This window comes from Sitophilus oryzae, unplaced genomic scaffold (assembly GCF_002938485.1).
Source record: "Sitophilus oryzae breed Bouriz unplaced genomic scaffold, Soryzae_2.0 scaffold_1801_pilon_pilon, whole genome shotgun sequence".
NCBI classification, from domain to species: Eukaryota; Metazoa; Arthropoda; class Insecta; order Coleoptera; family Curculionidae; genus Sitophilus; species Sitophilus oryzae.
Genome location: NW_022146504.1, coordinates 1,549,561 through 1,567,861, shown reverse-complemented (window position 1 = coordinate 1,567,861; position 18,301 = coordinate 1,549,561). Strand labels below are relative to the sequence as shown.

Genomic DNA, 18,301 nt, shown 5'->3' with positions numbered 1-18,301 from the left:
ATCCAAATAAAAAGAGTGAAACCAATGCAATAAGATCACGCTATAAGCAAAAAATATATAAAAAAGTCTTGGTCGGCGTAAGACTTGAACCTGGACCATTCGCTTACGAAGCGATAGCCTAAGCCACTGACCCACAGGTGCTCTTGCAGAAAGTTTAAGGCTAGGCGTTACTTTCCGCCGACATGAACGACGTCACAATATCTAGTAGTGGGAACTATCGAATGAATACTATCGAAACATTCGATAGTTGCAATTCATTCGAATAATTCGATAGCTAGTAAAAAAACATTCGTTGAAAACTATTCGAATAAAAATTATCGAATAGATGCGTCATCTGCCTTGAAATATTGTATTCTAGTAATTCGGCAGCAAAAACTATTCATTTGTAAAATTCATTCATTTATGAAATTCATTTATTGGTCAGGATCGATTATAATAAAATATTAACTGGATTTTAGTTGTCGCCCGGCGACGTAGGTTTCTTTCCGGGAAACCCGACAGCGGTCGGTGGCAATGCTATGAAAGAAGCCGGCATCTTTGATTTTTTGCGGAGTCATATAAAGATAAGGACACATTATTTTTTTTATTGAGTGCTAGTATTTACACAGAAAATACATTATGAAGGGCGCTGTTGCCATATATTGGTATTAGTTGATATTAGCAAAGAATATTATTGTTTGGCTTTAGTTAGTTAGGGGTATGTATAAATATTTTGCATTTTTTTTTATTAATATTCTGTTGTTAGGTTAGGTTAGGTTAGGTTAGATAATAAAATATTTTGGATGTAGGAAAATTATTTTTAATGTTTTTTAAGCAAAGACTGGTTTAATAAAAATAATAATAACAGTATGCAGTGTAATGGAAGGAAAATATAAATAAAAAATTAGAAATCAAAATTATTTATATTAGGTACTTTATATTACTATTTAAAAATAATATTTACTTTTACTGGCATTTACTTTAAAAAATAAATGAAATATTTCTTCGCAAAAAACTACATATAAGAGAATTAGCATAAACAAAAAACAAACATTGTTAACTTTTTTTTTTTAAATTGGCACGTGTAAAACTTTCAATTTAATTTTCTCATCCCATAGTTTGAGTTCGATAACCCCCATTTACTTAACCACATTACTTAAATATGATTATTAAGTTCAACTAATTCGTATTATTAAAACATCTAACATACAAATATGTATTTTTAAAATTAATTCTAAGTTCATCTCATCTCTCTTAAAAATTGCTACTTCTCAAAATTTCCCATTAAAAAATTGACCATATTATATACCATATAAAATAAAATAATTGAAAGATCGGGCTATGGAAAATCACACAAATTTTCGGAAAAATTTTGACGCACACAATCGTCAATTAAAAAAACTACTATTTTAGTATTTTAAATATTTTAATAAACCCAAAAATAGCACAGTATTTATAAGGTGAAGTTATAAAAATTTGGAAGAACTAATAATGCACTGACGCACACAAAAATCAAACGAATACTAAATTTCATTTATCAAAAGTATTCGATAGTCGTGGCTCAACGATAACCATTTAGTCGCACGGCGAGGTAGTCACATATGCTTTAGTATACAAATGAATGAATGATTTTATTCGAATAAAACCATTCGATAGTTGAAATCATTCATTCAATAACCATTCGATAGTCTAATTCATTCGATAGTTCCCATCGCTAACAATATCTATTAAAGGCATTTTAGTAGGCTACCGTTTAACGGCTGTTTAAGTACATCGAAAGAACTTATGGTTCGCGCTCGCAAGAAAGGCTCATCAGGAAGACCATCAGAATAGAACAGGCTAAAAAAGAAAAAATGGTGTTTGAGCATAAATATCACCGAAAATACCCCAAATGCCAAAGGACATTGGTATTTTAATGTTTGTAATTAAAGCTGAGCATTGCAGTTTAACAGGAAATAGCAATATTTTTTATTATTTTTTGTTTAAATATTTTATATTTTAATGATTAATTTCTTTAGAATATAAGACACTTAAACAAAAAATAATTAGTTAATAATTAAAGATAATATGTATAACATTATTTAATAAATAAATGTTGTTTTTGTTGATATTTCGTTTGTTTTATATTTGTAGTCATGTTTTTAATATAATGATAAAGAATAGACATATACTATTTTACATAAATGAATATTACTGTTTATACTATCATAGGTTACGCTAGTAATGCGACTACGAACAATACTCGATTTTGGGGCATTTCCCAATTCCATTCTATACCGCGTTAGAGTCATCTTCCCTGCTGAACTAAGCTTGGGGGCGGGACTTAGAGACCTTATGCTCTCTACATGGTATATTATGGAAATACGCATACCGGATGCGTCTTAAAAGTGGCTCACCCCTATAACTTTCTTATTTTCTCAGATAAAAGGTGCCCGTTTTTCGTGCCGGTGAGTGTAGAAACAAAAATGCAATAAGCAGTGGAAAATATATTTTTATTAGACTACGCATACGCATTACCTTATTAAATCTGTGAAATCTGAAGGATAACCATATAACAAAAATTGAATTTCAGTTAGTACTTTTAGTAATTTATTGAGTAAGACTCCTTTATTCATTAAAATTAAACTGATTTTTATCCCTGTCAGTCTCAGAAATGCGTATATCATCAGTCTAAAAGTTGTAAAAACTGACGTAAAATTGACAAAAATATTTAAACCAACAAACTGCTGAAAGTTTCAGGTTTTCAAGTAGGTATAACTTGTTGTCTGTGCTAGAGGTGGGAATTATAGTTCCTTAGTTTTAGTTCCTCCAGAGGAATAGTTCCTTGAACTAGATCTTGAGTTCAAAATAGTTCCCGGCTAACATTGACATCCCCGTTGCTTGCTAATGGGTTTCGTTGTCAGTCAGAACTATTCACAGTATGATCTATATATTTTTTATAATGTACGAAATATAACGATACGTATAATTGTGTATGTTAAAAACATATAGGTAAATTTTATTGCAAATAAAAAAAAATAAAAAAGACACTCAAATCAGAGTTTAAAAACTATATCACAAATCAATTGGAGCAAATATTACGAAAAATTGCATTTTTCCTCAGCTTTTTGTTTTTGTCTAAAAATTCAGAATATCTACTTCGTTTTATAAGATATTTCTTAATTTTAGTGACCTAAAATGGAACATTCCCATAAAACAATTAAAGAACAAACTAAAAATCAAAAATAGTATCGACGAGAATTTTCTGTGGTAATTACGCCGGTTGTAGCAATAGACAAGGCCGAATCCATTGTCGCCTTGTATTGTATCTCGGATCTACCGGCCTAAATAGATTCCCGTGAACTAGTCTTTTAATTAGTTCCTCTATGTCCGGATCCGATAACATACAAGCATCAATCGCGCTGGCCGATCCGTACGGAACCTAATCTTTTATTTACTTCCTCTAGGAAGTAAATAATGCAGCCGTATGCTATCGGATTCGATAGCATACGGCTGGCATTTCCCACTCCCGCCTATTGGGATACATATTTGGGCTACTATATCGGTCACAGTATCGATCCCGGAATAGGTCCAGAGAAACTAGTTCTTTGAGAATTCAGGAACTACTTCCTGTCATTCCGGGGTCGAAATAGTTCATTGGTTCGCGAACTACACACCTGTAGAGTCTGTGCTATAACTGTTATTTCTACTCGTGTGATAAAAATAGAATCTAAATTAAATTTTAAAAAGTTTACATTTTTTTTCTTGATAATGGACCCTGAAACACTCTAGTCTCATAAATATACAAAAAAATCTATTCATTTTTAGAATAGTTCATCTTACCTCAACTATGTCTGGACAAACAACATTCAGAGCAAAGTAAGCCGGTCCAGCGGTCGCCAGATATGCTGGTTTTAGATGTTCGGATTGATTCCATTTTCGTACCACATTAAAAACGTGCTCTAAAATAAAAGTATTTTCAATTATTTAGTGATTTAAGCAGCATCAAAATCGCAATATCTGTAGGTTAAATAATGGTAAAATATAAACACATGAATATTATATTAAAGAATATGTATAATATGTTGGAAATCGGTGCATTTTCTTGCAAATTTTCCCACGGTAATTTCTCAATCTCTGATACGGTCTTTCTCAATCTCATGGTTACGGTCTTACTCTATGGTCACGACACTAAAAGGGATGCAAATACTGAAAAAAATCTGGCGCCTCTCATTTTCTTAAAAAAATTAATATTTTAATTTCCATTTTCTAACTTGAATTACTCGGTTATTTTGGACTTATTTCAAAAACGGTAAAGAGAAAATATATGTTTCTTTTATCGAGATCTACCAGCCCTGAAAATATTTGCACTTATTTGAGACTCTTAATAGCTTCGAGAAAAGGATGGTAATATACAGGATGTCCCAGTTCAAACGAAACAAGACAATTTAAAGGCATTTCTGGTGTGAAAAGAACAAAACGGTGAAACACGTCAACTTTATTTTCGAAGGGGAAATAAGATGCGACTATTTTTGAAGCCCCTAATTCAAACCCCACGCGGGGGTAACATCCACCCTTAAAATCTTAAACGTAATGCGCGGTAAAGTAGCACATCATTTGAAAGATTATTAAAGCTTCTTTTCAGCACCGTATCATTTTTGGAGTTTTTGTCACATTTGGTGGAATCGGGCTGAAAAATAAACTCTTCATAAATTTGATGATGCTTTCATATTTGATTAATTGTACAGGAATCGAAATGGGGTCTAAGATATGAAATTTAGATTAAATCAACAAGATTTTGCTTAATGAATAATACACAAAAAGTAGTACCCTGCTTTGAAACAATTGTGACGATTTACTGTTCCGTAGATGAAAAATGTACATTCATCCGAAAAGCTCATGTTGAAAAGAAGACGTGTACTATCCGACAAGACAAGTTTTTGGTAGGTAAAAAATTGTTTTTATTAATATCTTATCTTCTTTTGACGCAGTACTGGTAAATCTTTTTCATCTTGTCATTCAGTTTGGAAGTATTCTTAAAATTTTGTACGTCTTACTGTTCTTAGTATTATCGTAAGGGTATTTAGTACCGTATGATCGAATAAAAACGGCGTCAGCGATGGCTATGAAATGCAGATCGCTGTCATTTTATATGTAAATTTATATGGGAATGTCATCGATCGTCATTTCCAAGCCAACTGGACGCCATTTTTATTCGATCAGACGGTATTATTGTGAATTGACGTGATGATTTATTCTACTGCAGATAAAGTTGAGATAATTGAAAGTTTCTTTAGTCATGACGGATGTGGTAATAGAACGGCACAGTTATTTAATGACCGACATCCAGATAAACATGTCCATAGAAAGTACGTGCTGGAATTAGTAGCTCAATTTAGAGAAACTGAAAATGTCCTTACAAAGAAGCGAGAAGTTCCACCTGGTGTAGTTAATAATGGGGCGATGCAAATAGTAGTTCTAGGACAGATCCATGCCGAACCAATAATGAGTGTGAGACAATTGGCAACAGCTACAGGAAAAAGTAAGAGTAGTGTTCAAAGGATACTAAAATTCCACAAATTCCATCCTTACAAACTTCTTCTGGTCCAACAATTGAACGAAGATGATTACGACAAACGATTACAATTCTGTGAAGAACTAAGTGAAGCCCATTGCTACTCCACGTCTTCTTTTCAACATGTGCTTTTCGGATGAATGTACATTTTTCCCGAGATTTTTCCTCAGTGGAACTATGTAAATCGCCACAATAGTCGCCACTGGTCTGATACCAATCCTAGAGAATTCCGTGAGGTTCATACTCAAACCCTGAAAAAATTAATGTGTGGGCTGGAATCTTTGGCGACTGTCTAGTTGGCCAGCTCTTTCTGGATGGAAATCTAAATGGAAATATGTATCTGGATCTTTTGGAAAATGTCATAAATCCCAACATTACTTTTCAGGCAGGCAGAGGCTTCAAATAATTGAGAATGAAGATCCCTATGACGAAAATCAACTTGTGTTTCAACAAGATGGACCTCCTCCATACTATGCTGTACGTGTGCGGCAGTATTTTGATGAAACATTTCCCGGTCGATGGAATGGAAGAAGAGGACCCTTTCTTGAATGACCAGCTAGGTCACCGGATTTGTCTCTGCTGGATTTCTTTTATGGGGACATCTCAAAACAAAACTATTCGCCACGCAACCGGAAACAGTAGAAGTATTAGAGTTTGTAATCAGTCGTATACGTAATCGTATTACATCAAAGAATTGTACACGAGTGCGCGGTTATAACACCCGAAATCGAAATATTACAACACGTCCGAGAACGCTTTGAGCAGAACCTGTCTTCGTGCATGGAAGCAAGGGGTGCTCAATTCGAACATTTAATTAAGTTTTTTTTAAAGCAAAGTAGTACACAGCGTACTACTTTTTGTGTATTATTCCTTAAGCAAAATCTTGTTGATTTAAACTATATTTCTTATTTTAGACCCCATTTCGATTCCTGTACAATTAATCAAATATCAAAGCATCATGAATTTATGAAAAGTTTATTTTTCAGCACGATTCCACCAAATGTGACAAAAACTCCAAAAATGATACGGCGCTGAAAAGAGGCTTTAATAACCTTTCAAATGATGTGCTACTCGACCCCGCATTACATTTAAGATTTTAAGTTTTAAGGGTGGATGATACCCACTGGTTTGAATTAGAGGCTTCAAAAATAGCCGCATCTTATTTCCCCTTCGAAAATAAAGTTGACGTGTTCCACCGTTTTGTCCTTTTCACACCAGAAATACCTTTAAATTGCCTTGTTTCGTTTGAACTGGGACACCCTGTATATAATAATATATGTAAACATTAGATTAATAAGGACATTGAGACCTCAGTTTTTCTAGAACAAGTTCGACAAAACTAGATATGTATATATCTAACAGAAATTTTTGGAATGGAAAATACATTACGGGAACAATCCAGAAGTAAGATCAATTGGTAATTAATAAGTCCCATATGCATCTAAGTGCCTGTAATTTGAGACTTAATAAAGAACATAAAAATCGTATTTTTGTCCTTTTTATTTTATTCGGTATCAAAAACATCTCGACTTGATGCAAATATGCAAAAAATATGCAATCTAAATATAACTAGTTCTCTAGAAAGTGACATAATACGCAAAAACAATGATTAAATGACCCAATTGCCCAGCTCTTATTATTACGAATAAATAAAAAAGAGATTTGACTTTCTAGATAACCCATATTTTTATAGTTTAGTTAGTCTTCTGACAAGTTTAAAAATCAACATAGAGACATAAGTACCCATTTATTAGAGATATAATAAACAAAAGTAGCAATTGATAAGCTATGCTAATAGCTAAGAATTAAATATATTACAATAACAGTATACAGGGTCCGGCAATAGTGCGTCGGGCATCTATAAGCTCCTATAATAAAAAGTTAAGAATTTTGTTTAAGGACAAACCTAAAATATGTATTAGGATGTACTTCAGGAAAATCGTTTAACCTCTACAGGGTGGCTCAAAAAAGTGTGAGTGGATATATCTGTATTTGCTTTGCTACAAATATAGTAATCTTTAACCATACACGGTGTTCAAAATGGTATGCTAAACTTTTTAAAATATAAAATAGTTTTTCTTCGTTTTTTTAGGCTGTTTTCAGCTATTTTTCAAGTCTTTTATCTATGATATAAACATATGAAGAATCAAATAAGCTATAAATGTTGTCTCATCACTGAAAAAATCTCCTTGCTTCTTTGAAGTGTTGCCAGCGTCGCCGGCGAAACAACATAGTTCTGAGAACGGGATTACGAGTCTATTACGCTCTACTGTTCGGGTCGCTTTCAGGGGTCGGGTAAAGCAGGTGTGTGGCAGAGAGAAATATATATTAACATATATTTCAGAAATCTGCCTAAAGCTTTGCTCGGTCCTGTCGTGTTAAACCATACCCAAGATTCCAAACACACGTGCTTTGATTAAGTCTTTATTAAGGTTTGCAGAGCTTCAGCACTTGCCATAAAATAGCGAGCGGTTTGTTACAAAACCATATAAATTATATATCACTGTATTTGTAACGGAATTTTAAATTATGTCTTTATTTTTTAGAAAATTTAGTCTAAAAATAAGGAATATTTTGTTGATGTTTGACCATCAATATCTTAAAAATAAAGAAGTTGTCTAAAAATGTGTTACAATACGGATATAGTATAATCCTTTATCGTTAATTTCGTTGTCATTTATGGCAAAAATACCTAGCCAGTTTTACATAAAACGTTAAATGCCGATCGCTTATTTTGCTTCTTTTTCGGACTATTGTGTAAACATAAAGTATGTACGAGGATGTATTTCAAGAAAATATTTTATCTTCTATAGGGTCTTCTAGTATGATTGGACCGGGATGGTTTTTTTTAATGAAACATCCTGTATATAATTGCATTTTTAGCTTCCTTTCAGATACATTACATGATCCTAAGATATAGTAACTAGTTTTCGATAGTTTCAGAGATATTAATAAATAAATAAAAAATATATATTTTTCAGCCATCCTTAAAAAAATATTAGAAATACAAGAACTGTCCTAAAATCAAAACTATATTAGGTATTTACTTTAGATGGTCTAAACTTACTTTGCTATAAATATCGCAATCTTAAATCATACAGGATGTTCAAAATTCTACGCCAATCTTTCTAGAATATAAAATATTTTTTCTTTGTTTTTTTAAATGGAACGGCCTGTATATTATTTTTTTATTAGATGGACAATTAAAAAATGAACATTTCTTGTATTTGTATGTATACGCCGTATTATTTCATATGGCTCTCTCAAAGATAAAATACGAAAGAAAAATTATTGGGTGGCTTTGATAAAAAATTACTGTGGAAAATGACATATGAAATATAAAACCGTAAATATGTGTGAAACCAGCAAATATTTTGAAATACTCTAAATACAACCCCGCGGCCCCATGTTTCTAATGCCGCGGCCCATGCACCGCCCGGTATTACCAGTAGCGGATCCAGGATTTTCACAGGGGGGGGGCGCAAGCAAACATTTTTTTGATGTCACAGTAACAAAGTATAGAAAATAATAACAACGCATCTAGCCATATAGGATTTGATTCATGATATTTTTGTATTTACGTCATTAATGATACCGTCAAGATCACTCACCATTAAAAAATATGAAGTACAAAATCTGTTTGAAAACTTGAAACAAATAACAAAAAACTGTCGATATCATTAACATGATTTATTTAATATGGTATAAGTGAAACATATTTAAAAAATTTAGAAACTTTTTGGGAAAACTTGATAAAAGACTTAGACTAAAGACTTAAATATTATTTACTATTTACTATACGTATTTCACGAAAACGCTAAATAAAAAAATATAGTCTTAATTTTAAATTAGATTACAAAGTTTAGTTTTCTTTTTTGTTTTGAAAACCTATCTATGATAGATTCTAAATCCAACTTCATTGATCTATATATTATATATGTATAAAAGTGCTAAACCGTTTAATCTATCTTCAGCCGCTGCAGATCGAAGAGTTGAGAAAAAAAAAAAGTTGAGAAACTTCTTTCGGCAGTAGCTACAGAAACGGGAAGACAAGAAATAATTTTTGGCGCATTGTGGATATTAGGGTAGTCACTTTATTTGCACATTATTTTTAAAGCTAATAAAGCGTCATCACAGTTACTGTATATGGTTTCAGTCCTAAATAACATTAATTCGCCCATGAAAATTGCGTGAAAAGATTTTTGCAAAATCGACTCAAAATTTTCCACAATTTTTGCAACAGCGAAGCGTCTGATCTCGCGTCTGATATTTTTCCATATTCGTAATTTTGAAGGGTACTTGGGATACATAAATTTAATTAATCAATTTAAATTAAAAAAACGTCCATTAAATGTTGTGAAAACTTTCCTTTAAAATATGTTAACACAAAATCGCCCCCCTCGCCCCCTCCCTGGATCCGCCACTGGGTATTACAACATAATTTAATTTTACAATTAAATTGGAATATAATTTATAACCTAGTCTTCTAGTTGTTTATGTTAAAGCAATATTTGCATAAAATGTATGTATGATAGTACATAGGTATAGTAATTATTTTATATAATTAATTTGAATTACTTACCATTAGTAGATGCAAGATCTAATAAATTCCCAAGAAAGAAAATATTTCCGTCAGCAATGGGAAATTTAAAACTGAGTCTTCTATAACGAATTAATTCCTTTATGTCCTTGTAATAGTTTATAAGTAATATAAGAACACCAAGTAAAATAATGGAGCACTCAAAATACATATTTCACTGTATGACTAAAACTGTTTCTTTAAAAGATCCGGATGCACTAATAAATATTTCATTAATTTTATCAATTATTGATAAAAACATCTACTGGAACAAACTAATTGACTCGATTTGTTTACTAGTTTTATCTTAGCCTATATGTGTATACAGGGTTTCTCACAAAATCCGTTCATAAAAGTATTCTTGATTTAACCCTCAACTCGCGTGGTGAATTTTTGTACCGCTTATGGCGTGCTGGGATCCGACGGAACCCAATTTTTTTTCTGTTAAAAATACATGATGAAGAGATTTTATAAAAAGCTTATTATTTTAATACTGTTTACAATAGGTATATTCAAACTTGTGAACAAACAATTTCATTAATTTTCAACAAATTAATAAGAACGGATCCAAAAATAAAGCAAAACGCATTTTATAGGAATTTTTGACAACAGAAATATAACTTGGATAAGATATCCATAGAAATTAAAAACATGTATATTTTATGATTTTACCGTATTAATAAAAGTACAAACAACTGAAATGTGAAGCTAAAGTAATAAACATAAATTATTTTCAACAAAACTGCAAACCTTGAATGTACATAACTTTTTCAAATACAGTTCATGCTAATTTAGGATCTGCATTTATTGGATCGTGCACATTTGATTCATGAGATGTTTGTTTTTTGTTATTTCTTCGTTGACATATGGCTGACATATACCACATCTCTTTCTTTTCTGGTATTGATTGTTCAATTTTCTCTCTTCTATATGTAAGAGATTCAGAATCGGATTTATGGTTACTCTTCGAAGAAAAATCAATGTCTCGATGATCTTCATCTCACTTAAGCCTCTTTAAGTTCATCAAACAACTCAATTAATGCTTCCTTAAAATTAGCTTCCCAGTGAGACACACTTTTTAGACTACCCACTACCCACCATCTTAATAATGAAACATTCTTGGCGTGATGGTGCCACACAGACCCCAATGAAACTTTAGCCTCCGCTGCAGCTGGTAATAACAATAATTGATAAAATCAAGTGCGCCTTTAACAGTTGCATATTGGTACCCCAACTTAAAGGTAAATGGCGCGGCGAGGCCTAATCTTAAACGTAAACATTTTACAGAGGTTTAAATAGTCCTTGGGGTCCACTAGACCCCACCACGCCCGCCAGTTGAGGGTTAATTAGGATATGAATTTAACTATTTCAAGTTAATAATATTTCAAGTGTACTTTCCTTTAAATGTATACTTCGTTAGAACTCCGCAGTCACTGGTAGCTGTTAATTTGCTTAGTTTATAGAGAACTACTTGTATATTTTATTTTTTGTCTTTCGGGTTCAACATGAAATTCATTTTAACCATTTTTTAATTATTTTCAATAATTTTGTACAACTTAATTAATTTAATAAAGCATTTTCCGTTATGGACACATTTTTGAAGTGAAACTTCTTTACGCGCGTTAGGAGTAAAATTTCAAAGCCTTGAATGAGGCCGAGAGACGGCCGTGCCGCGCGAGCTAGCGAGAAGAAAACTGATAGCGGCAGTGTTGCCACAACTACCCCACTCGGGGTACCCCTTTGTAAAACAATTTAACCCCGTTGTCTCGTGAAAATTTACCCCGATAAAAAAATAAGCTTTTGGCAACACTGGGTAACGATCTGTGCCATACGCGGCTAAGAAAATCACTATAATAAACTTGAAACTGGAAACTGCACCTTGATTTTATATCTTCTGAATAACGGTCTAGGTAAATCATCTAGCTCATTTGCCAGCTCAGAATTAGAATTTAGAATTAGTAACTCGTACTTTCATTGAATGACACTGTCATATTTATTTCAAACCAATAATCAACGAGAATATTTGTATAATTTAATAAAATTTCTGTAAATCACTATGAATAATGAATTGTTTGTAATTGAGCCGTAATTTCTGTATTATTAATCCGGTAAATGATGGAGATAAACAATTGTGATTGATTAAAATTTCATTTTAAGATGAAACAGTTAACAACATTCTGAGAATTCGAATAATGACAAGACAGGTGACATTTGTTTAAAAAAGATAGCGATTTAGAGTGACAATTTGGAATTTGGTTATGTAAAATTTAGAGTGACAATTATGCAAAAGAAATACTGGTTGCCTATCGATTAACATTAACTTAAAAATATATCTTCAACATGAATAATGAACAAAACATTAAAAAAAAGAACCACAATCTACACAAAACAAATTGTTGGTTAGTAGCACATGGTTAGTAGCAGTTAGTAGTAGTCAGAGATATAGATGTAGTAGTATTTTGGTTTAATGGCCACAGCTATCCGGCCGGGTAATAGAATTATCGTATTTTAATAAAAATTAAAATCATTCATAAAAAATAGATATCCTTCAAATCCTTCAATTAATAGCTGTTGGTAAGAAGTTTGATTTCAAATATGCCCACGTAGTGTACACACAATTTTTTTTTAATTCATGCTGTATCTCTTTTATAAACTGTTTTACTTAAAATTTTTAACAACGGTTATTATGGCTATAATTGATAAGCATGTTGAGTATCCGAGTGTTTCTCAAAAGTGGCTCATCCCTATAACCAAAGCTATAACTTCTTTATATTTTCAGATAAAAAAACAAGGTTTGGTTTGTTAGTATATGAAAAGAAAAGTAGACTGGTAATGTTAATAATCTAAAACATTCAGATTTGTATCTAAATTAAGTTATAAAATAATTCTTTTAATAAAGGGACAGGGGGAGAAGTCCTATATCGATACTTACAAATTATTAATTATAAACTATGATACAAAATAATATTAATGAAACATTGATACACCACAAGTACTATTAGTAAATCTATTTTTGTAATGAAAAATAGATTTTATTTATACTAAATGTATACGAAATCTGATATTTTTAATATTACAGCATCAAAACATTATCTAATTACATCCAGTTATTCCACTAAATGAATCTTTAATTGCACTTTTTATATGCCAATTAAAATTTCTACATAGAAGGCAAATGAATATTAGTAATGATATTAGACAGTTAAAGCACGGCCAAAGACGTAGACGTAAACGTATCGTTTGACATGTACGCTTGCGCAGTGTGAAATTCACTTGCGTTTACGGATACATGATACGTATCTTTACGTGCCTTTACGTACGTACAAAACGCAAACGTATCGAGCCGAAGGAGTTTCGATTTTCACCCGAATGATGCCGAACGTACAAATTCACAAACAACTCGTTTCCACAACTGGCTAGTAATTAAGTTATTTCATAAATTTTGGGGCCAGTGTCACAGAACTGGGCCTCTTTTATTACAATAAATTAGTATGAAAATATTAAGTATCATAATAAACTCATTTTGGAATCTATTTAATTAAATGCTAGTTCTTATAGGCAAAACCATAATATGAGGATTCTAAAAGATGGAATCTAATAAATAATCATAAAGCTGTGTCTGTTTTCCAATATTTTTTTATTACGAAGAGCATTTTAAGTTGTAAGGACTACTTTCTGTAATAAAATAATTTCCATTTATAATTTTCTTCAGTTTTCGATAATACTTTTATAAATTTAATGTGGAATCAATGGAGTAATAGATATCCATTTTCAATTTTAAAATTAAATAAATTGTTTCACAAAATAATTTAGAATTACGAATGTACCATTTGCGTTACGTACGTCAAAATACTTGCTTTAACTCTTGTTTACACGACAACGCAACGGCAGACGTAACGTAAGTTTCTGCGTTACGTGTCGAGAGATACGTATACGTATTGTGCCTTGCTTTAACTGTCTATTTTCTAACATGCGTTTAAACAGATATTTTTTATTCATTAAAAACGCATTTTATTTACGTTAAAATCTTTCTAAAATTTCCGATTAATTTTTTTTCTCCCACAACTACTGAACAATTCATATGCCTTGAATTTTCTAAAATTGTAATAGTAATATTAGAACTGCCTATATCATTCGGGTTAATAATTTAATAAATATATTAAAAAACCAAAAACAAAAATGGACTAACTAGTCAGTCAAAATTTCTAGTTAAACCTCGAGTTAAACTAATATCCACTTCTGTAACTCAAAATATTTTCTTTTAATAATTGAGAGTTTAATATTTGGGACTTTAAATGCAAATTATTTAGTGAAAAATGTTATACAGTAATGTTCGGTTATAACACATTATAACGAACCTCATGGGTACGGCGAAAACGGTTCGTTATAAGCAAAGTTCGCAATAAACGATAAATGCTGATAAATATAAAAGATGTATTTTTATTAATACATAGATATGGTACATAAAATATATTTTGTAATATGGTAGGTACATTAACAACTGTTCTTAAGAGTCTAATTTAAAAAAAAATCTTTTATTTTAGTTTGTATTATTTTTGTGAAATGAATATCATTAATATGTAATTCTACTTCGGCTAATTGATTAAGAACACTTTGCGGAGTATTTCGTGACTGAAGGAAATGACGAACGTTATCAATATGTTGAAATGTCCCTGATGTGGTCGGAACTGGTCTCAATTCTGTACACACAGGTTCTTCATCTTCTGCCTCATCATACAGGTTCTTCGATCATCTAACTCATCGTCATCAATATGAACTGAAGAAGACACAGAAGCGACAATGACATCATCATCCAAGTATTCGACACATACAAGATTTTCATCAATATGGACAAATTCATTAAACTCATTTTCAGAACAAGGAAGATCCTCTGGAAAATTATTACTTTCTTATTATAGAATTACATTCGGCTACTGTCAAGTCAACGTCTTTTGGATTCAAATCATTTTCCACTTTTAGGAAACCACAGGGTTGTAAACAATTAATTTTTTTTGTTTTGACATCCTCTGCCCCCACTATCAAAAGTTTTCACCCCCCACTATCAAAAAAATATACCATTTTCGAAAGGAGTCGACGACAATGACTCTTTAAGCTATGGATGACACCCTGATCTATAGATTGTAGTTTGGAACTGGTATTTGGTGGCATGAACACTAACTTGATGCAGTCCAAATTTCTAACATCTGGATTAGCTGGGCAGGTGTCCACTAACAATATGATTCTTCGGCTTTTACATCGTAACCAGAGATATAGACATAAGGAGAATGAGCTTCGACGAGTGCGCATCCAAAAATCTTGTTATGCCTACATGGGCGCCAAGTTAGTGTTTAGGCTTACAGGGGAAATCAAAAAGTAATAACAGCAGACCGTTCTGACTCTTTTTTTTTTTTAACTTACGGACTGATATAAACAGCATTCTTCAGCACGATTGATCACATACATACACAAGAAACTATCAGTCGAACAAAAGAATACTTTTTCTACTACATAAATTTCTCATGTCAAAAAACTCCCCAGACACCAATTTTCATCCAAATATTGACACTGTGAAATGAAAATTCTACACCCTGTATCTCTGAAACTAAGCATTTTACGACATACATTTATACGAACTTTTTTACTTATTTTTATCTGCAGAATATGCTGCCGAAGTTTCCGGAATACAGTTCGGACCACCCTGTATAAAATTCAGTTACCCTTAATAAAAAAATATTGATTATTTATAACTCTAATTATTGCACATTCGTTTTATTTCTTGTTGCTAGGTTGATAATATCATGAAATTAATATAATTATTTTAAGAGGTATTTGTTTCCTCAAATAGAGACTTTAATTATCAATTAAAAATATTTAAATATCTGATATCTAATCTATTTGACGTTTATTATTTGTTTAAGACGCATAAAATAATTAAGATAATGTTTTAGCTTTACGTCAAAAAAAATTGTATAGCTTAAAAGTCAAATTTAATGGTCACCACAGCAACTGTGACATAAAGAGAAAATATAATATGTGGCTATCTATTTCAAAAATTAAATTGTCCAAATATCATATAATAATGGCGGTAGCTGTCATGGAATTGAGCGATTAAAAAATTATTATAAATCATTTTTTTCAAATAGAAACCCACTTTTTTTATTCCATTAGTGAAAAGGTTTTTCAATTCTTTACTTTTTGACTGTACATGTTCCTGTACCTAAATTGATTTTATCTAGTTTCCTTTGACATTAAGTGTCAAACAGTCAGACAATTTATTTCCGTCAGAAAACGAATTATTTGAATTTCCAATATCAATTCTGCCTGCTTAAGAGTTTAAAAAGTGTATTTATATAAATATATCTCGTATTTTCGTTCTTTACTGATATCTAATAGATGATATTATTAATAATATACCGTATGATCGAAAAAAAAACAGCGCAAAGTTGGCTTGGAAATGATGATCGATAACATACTGGTGTTTGAAGTGTCACAATATGACATGGCCAGATCTATTGGTTTGCATCACTTGACGTTTAAAGTCATAGCCTACTGGTTAAAATCAAGAAAAATATACGCTTTAAAACTAAAAATATCTTAAATAATGTAAAAACGATTTATTTTCGGTATAGGAACATGATAGTCAAAAAGCAATAATATATAATAATGAATTTAAAGACCTTTTTCACTAGTGAAACAAAAAAAGTGGGTTTCCATTGGAAAACAATGATCGCTCAATCATTCCATGACAGCTGCGGCCATTATTATATGACATTGGATCAATTTAATTTTTGAAATAAATGCCAATGCCACATGTATTCTCTTTATGGCACAGCAGCTGTAGTAACCATTAAATTTGACTTTTAAGCTATAGGTACACGTATTTTTGACAGACAGTTTTTTTCCTCTAAAAATTTTAAATATTTTTCTCAAAAATGGTCAGTGTTAGATAGAGAGTGTTAGTATCAAAATTCATAAAATTTTACAGATAATTGCAGTATGCAATAAGAAATGGGGGCACCTATTTAAAATAAGAAAGTTACTGTCAACTTCCGATATTTCCGGAAGTGCCGCCATATTGAAAATATTTTAATCGATAGATCTCGTTGTGAAACAATGATGTGCAAAAAATCTCCTATCTAGATATTGTAGTTCTCTAGAAACTTCTAATGAACGCTCAGCCTCGGACACCCTGTATACTAGAGCCGATCATTCACTCGTGAATTAGTTGGCATGATACAAGTTATGTTTCATAATTAGTTTGGTGCAGTCAAGCATGAGGTTCTCCACTTTTATGGTTGCCATATTGTTGAAATTTCCATACTTGGATTACTAAAGATTTTATTATTGTTAGAAATGAATACGGCCTCTTTAAATTTGCGCTTTTTCCAATAGGGTTCTTTGTAGACAACCCGGGCAAAAGTTAAACCGAGAGTTAAACAATAGCCAACTGAGACTTGAATCAAATTACTTGATCAATAATTGACATGATTTGTCGAATTTAGAGTGTCATATCTGTGGTCATATTGCATTCATGCGAAAATGCGAAGTGAATTCAAGTGACTTGATTAATTCACTTGACCCGTGTAAACGCACCTTTATTGTTTAAATAATAATAGTGTGTAATATTGTTTAAAAAATAATAATTATTGTGTCCAATAATAAAAAATAACAATGTAATAATTAATACTACATAACATTGTATAATTTTTTGTTTTAGTTTTTGTTATGTGTTGGAGTCCCTACATCATATTTGATTTGCTCCAAGTTTACGGACACATTCCAAGAACTCAGACAAACATTGCCGTCGCCACGCTTATACAAAGTTTAGCACCACTAAACTCAGCAGCAAATCCTCTGATTTATTTACTCTTTTCCACACGTATATGCGCAAATATAAGGTAAGTTACTTACTTATTTATTTACATACATACATATACATACCGCCATTACTCGCTGATGAGTATTTGACACGCATCAGAAGATGGTCACGCATGGCGTTTTCTTTCATGATCTTTTCTGTGACTCAAAAGCCCGATATGTGATGTTATCTGTCTACCGCACTCCAGACATTCAAAAATCTCATTGCCATGTTGCCTCTTTACTTTTTGGTTGTCGCTGTTAACTGACTTTACAATTCTTCTCCATTCCGTTCTTTTGTGAGCTGCCTCTTCCCACTCATTCTGCTTGTT

General features: G+C 31.8%; 2 protein-coding genes across 3 annotated transcripts in view; one reads left to right on the top strand and one right to left on the bottom strand.

The window, feature by feature from the left end:
- The window catches only part of LOC115883007 (cytochrome P450 4C1-like), a 29,296-nt gene extending 18,946 nt beyond the window's left edge, over positions 1–10,350 (bottom strand). Inside the window, exons 1-2 of the mRNA XM_030901279.1 lie at positions 10,116–10,350; positions 3,802–3,920 (exon numbers count right to left, since the gene is read on the bottom strand). Coding sequence (XP_030757139.1) covers positions 3,802–3,920; positions 10,116–10,284 — 288 coding nt within the window. The 5' untranslated portion in view covers positions 10,285–10,350. The remainder of the gene's footprint in view (positions 1–3,801; positions 3,921–10,115) is intronic.
- The window catches only part of LOC115883009 (cardioacceleratory peptide receptor-like), a 115,745-nt gene that overhangs the window by 88,634 nt on the left and 8,810 nt on the right, over positions 1–18,301 (top strand). For both annotated transcript variants that reach the window (XM_030901281.1, XM_030901280.1), the window contains exon 9: positions 17,830–18,010. In XM_030901281.1, the coding sequence (XP_030757141.1) occupies positions 17,830–18,010 (181 nt within the window). The remainder of the gene's footprint in view (positions 1–17,829; positions 18,011–18,301) is intronic.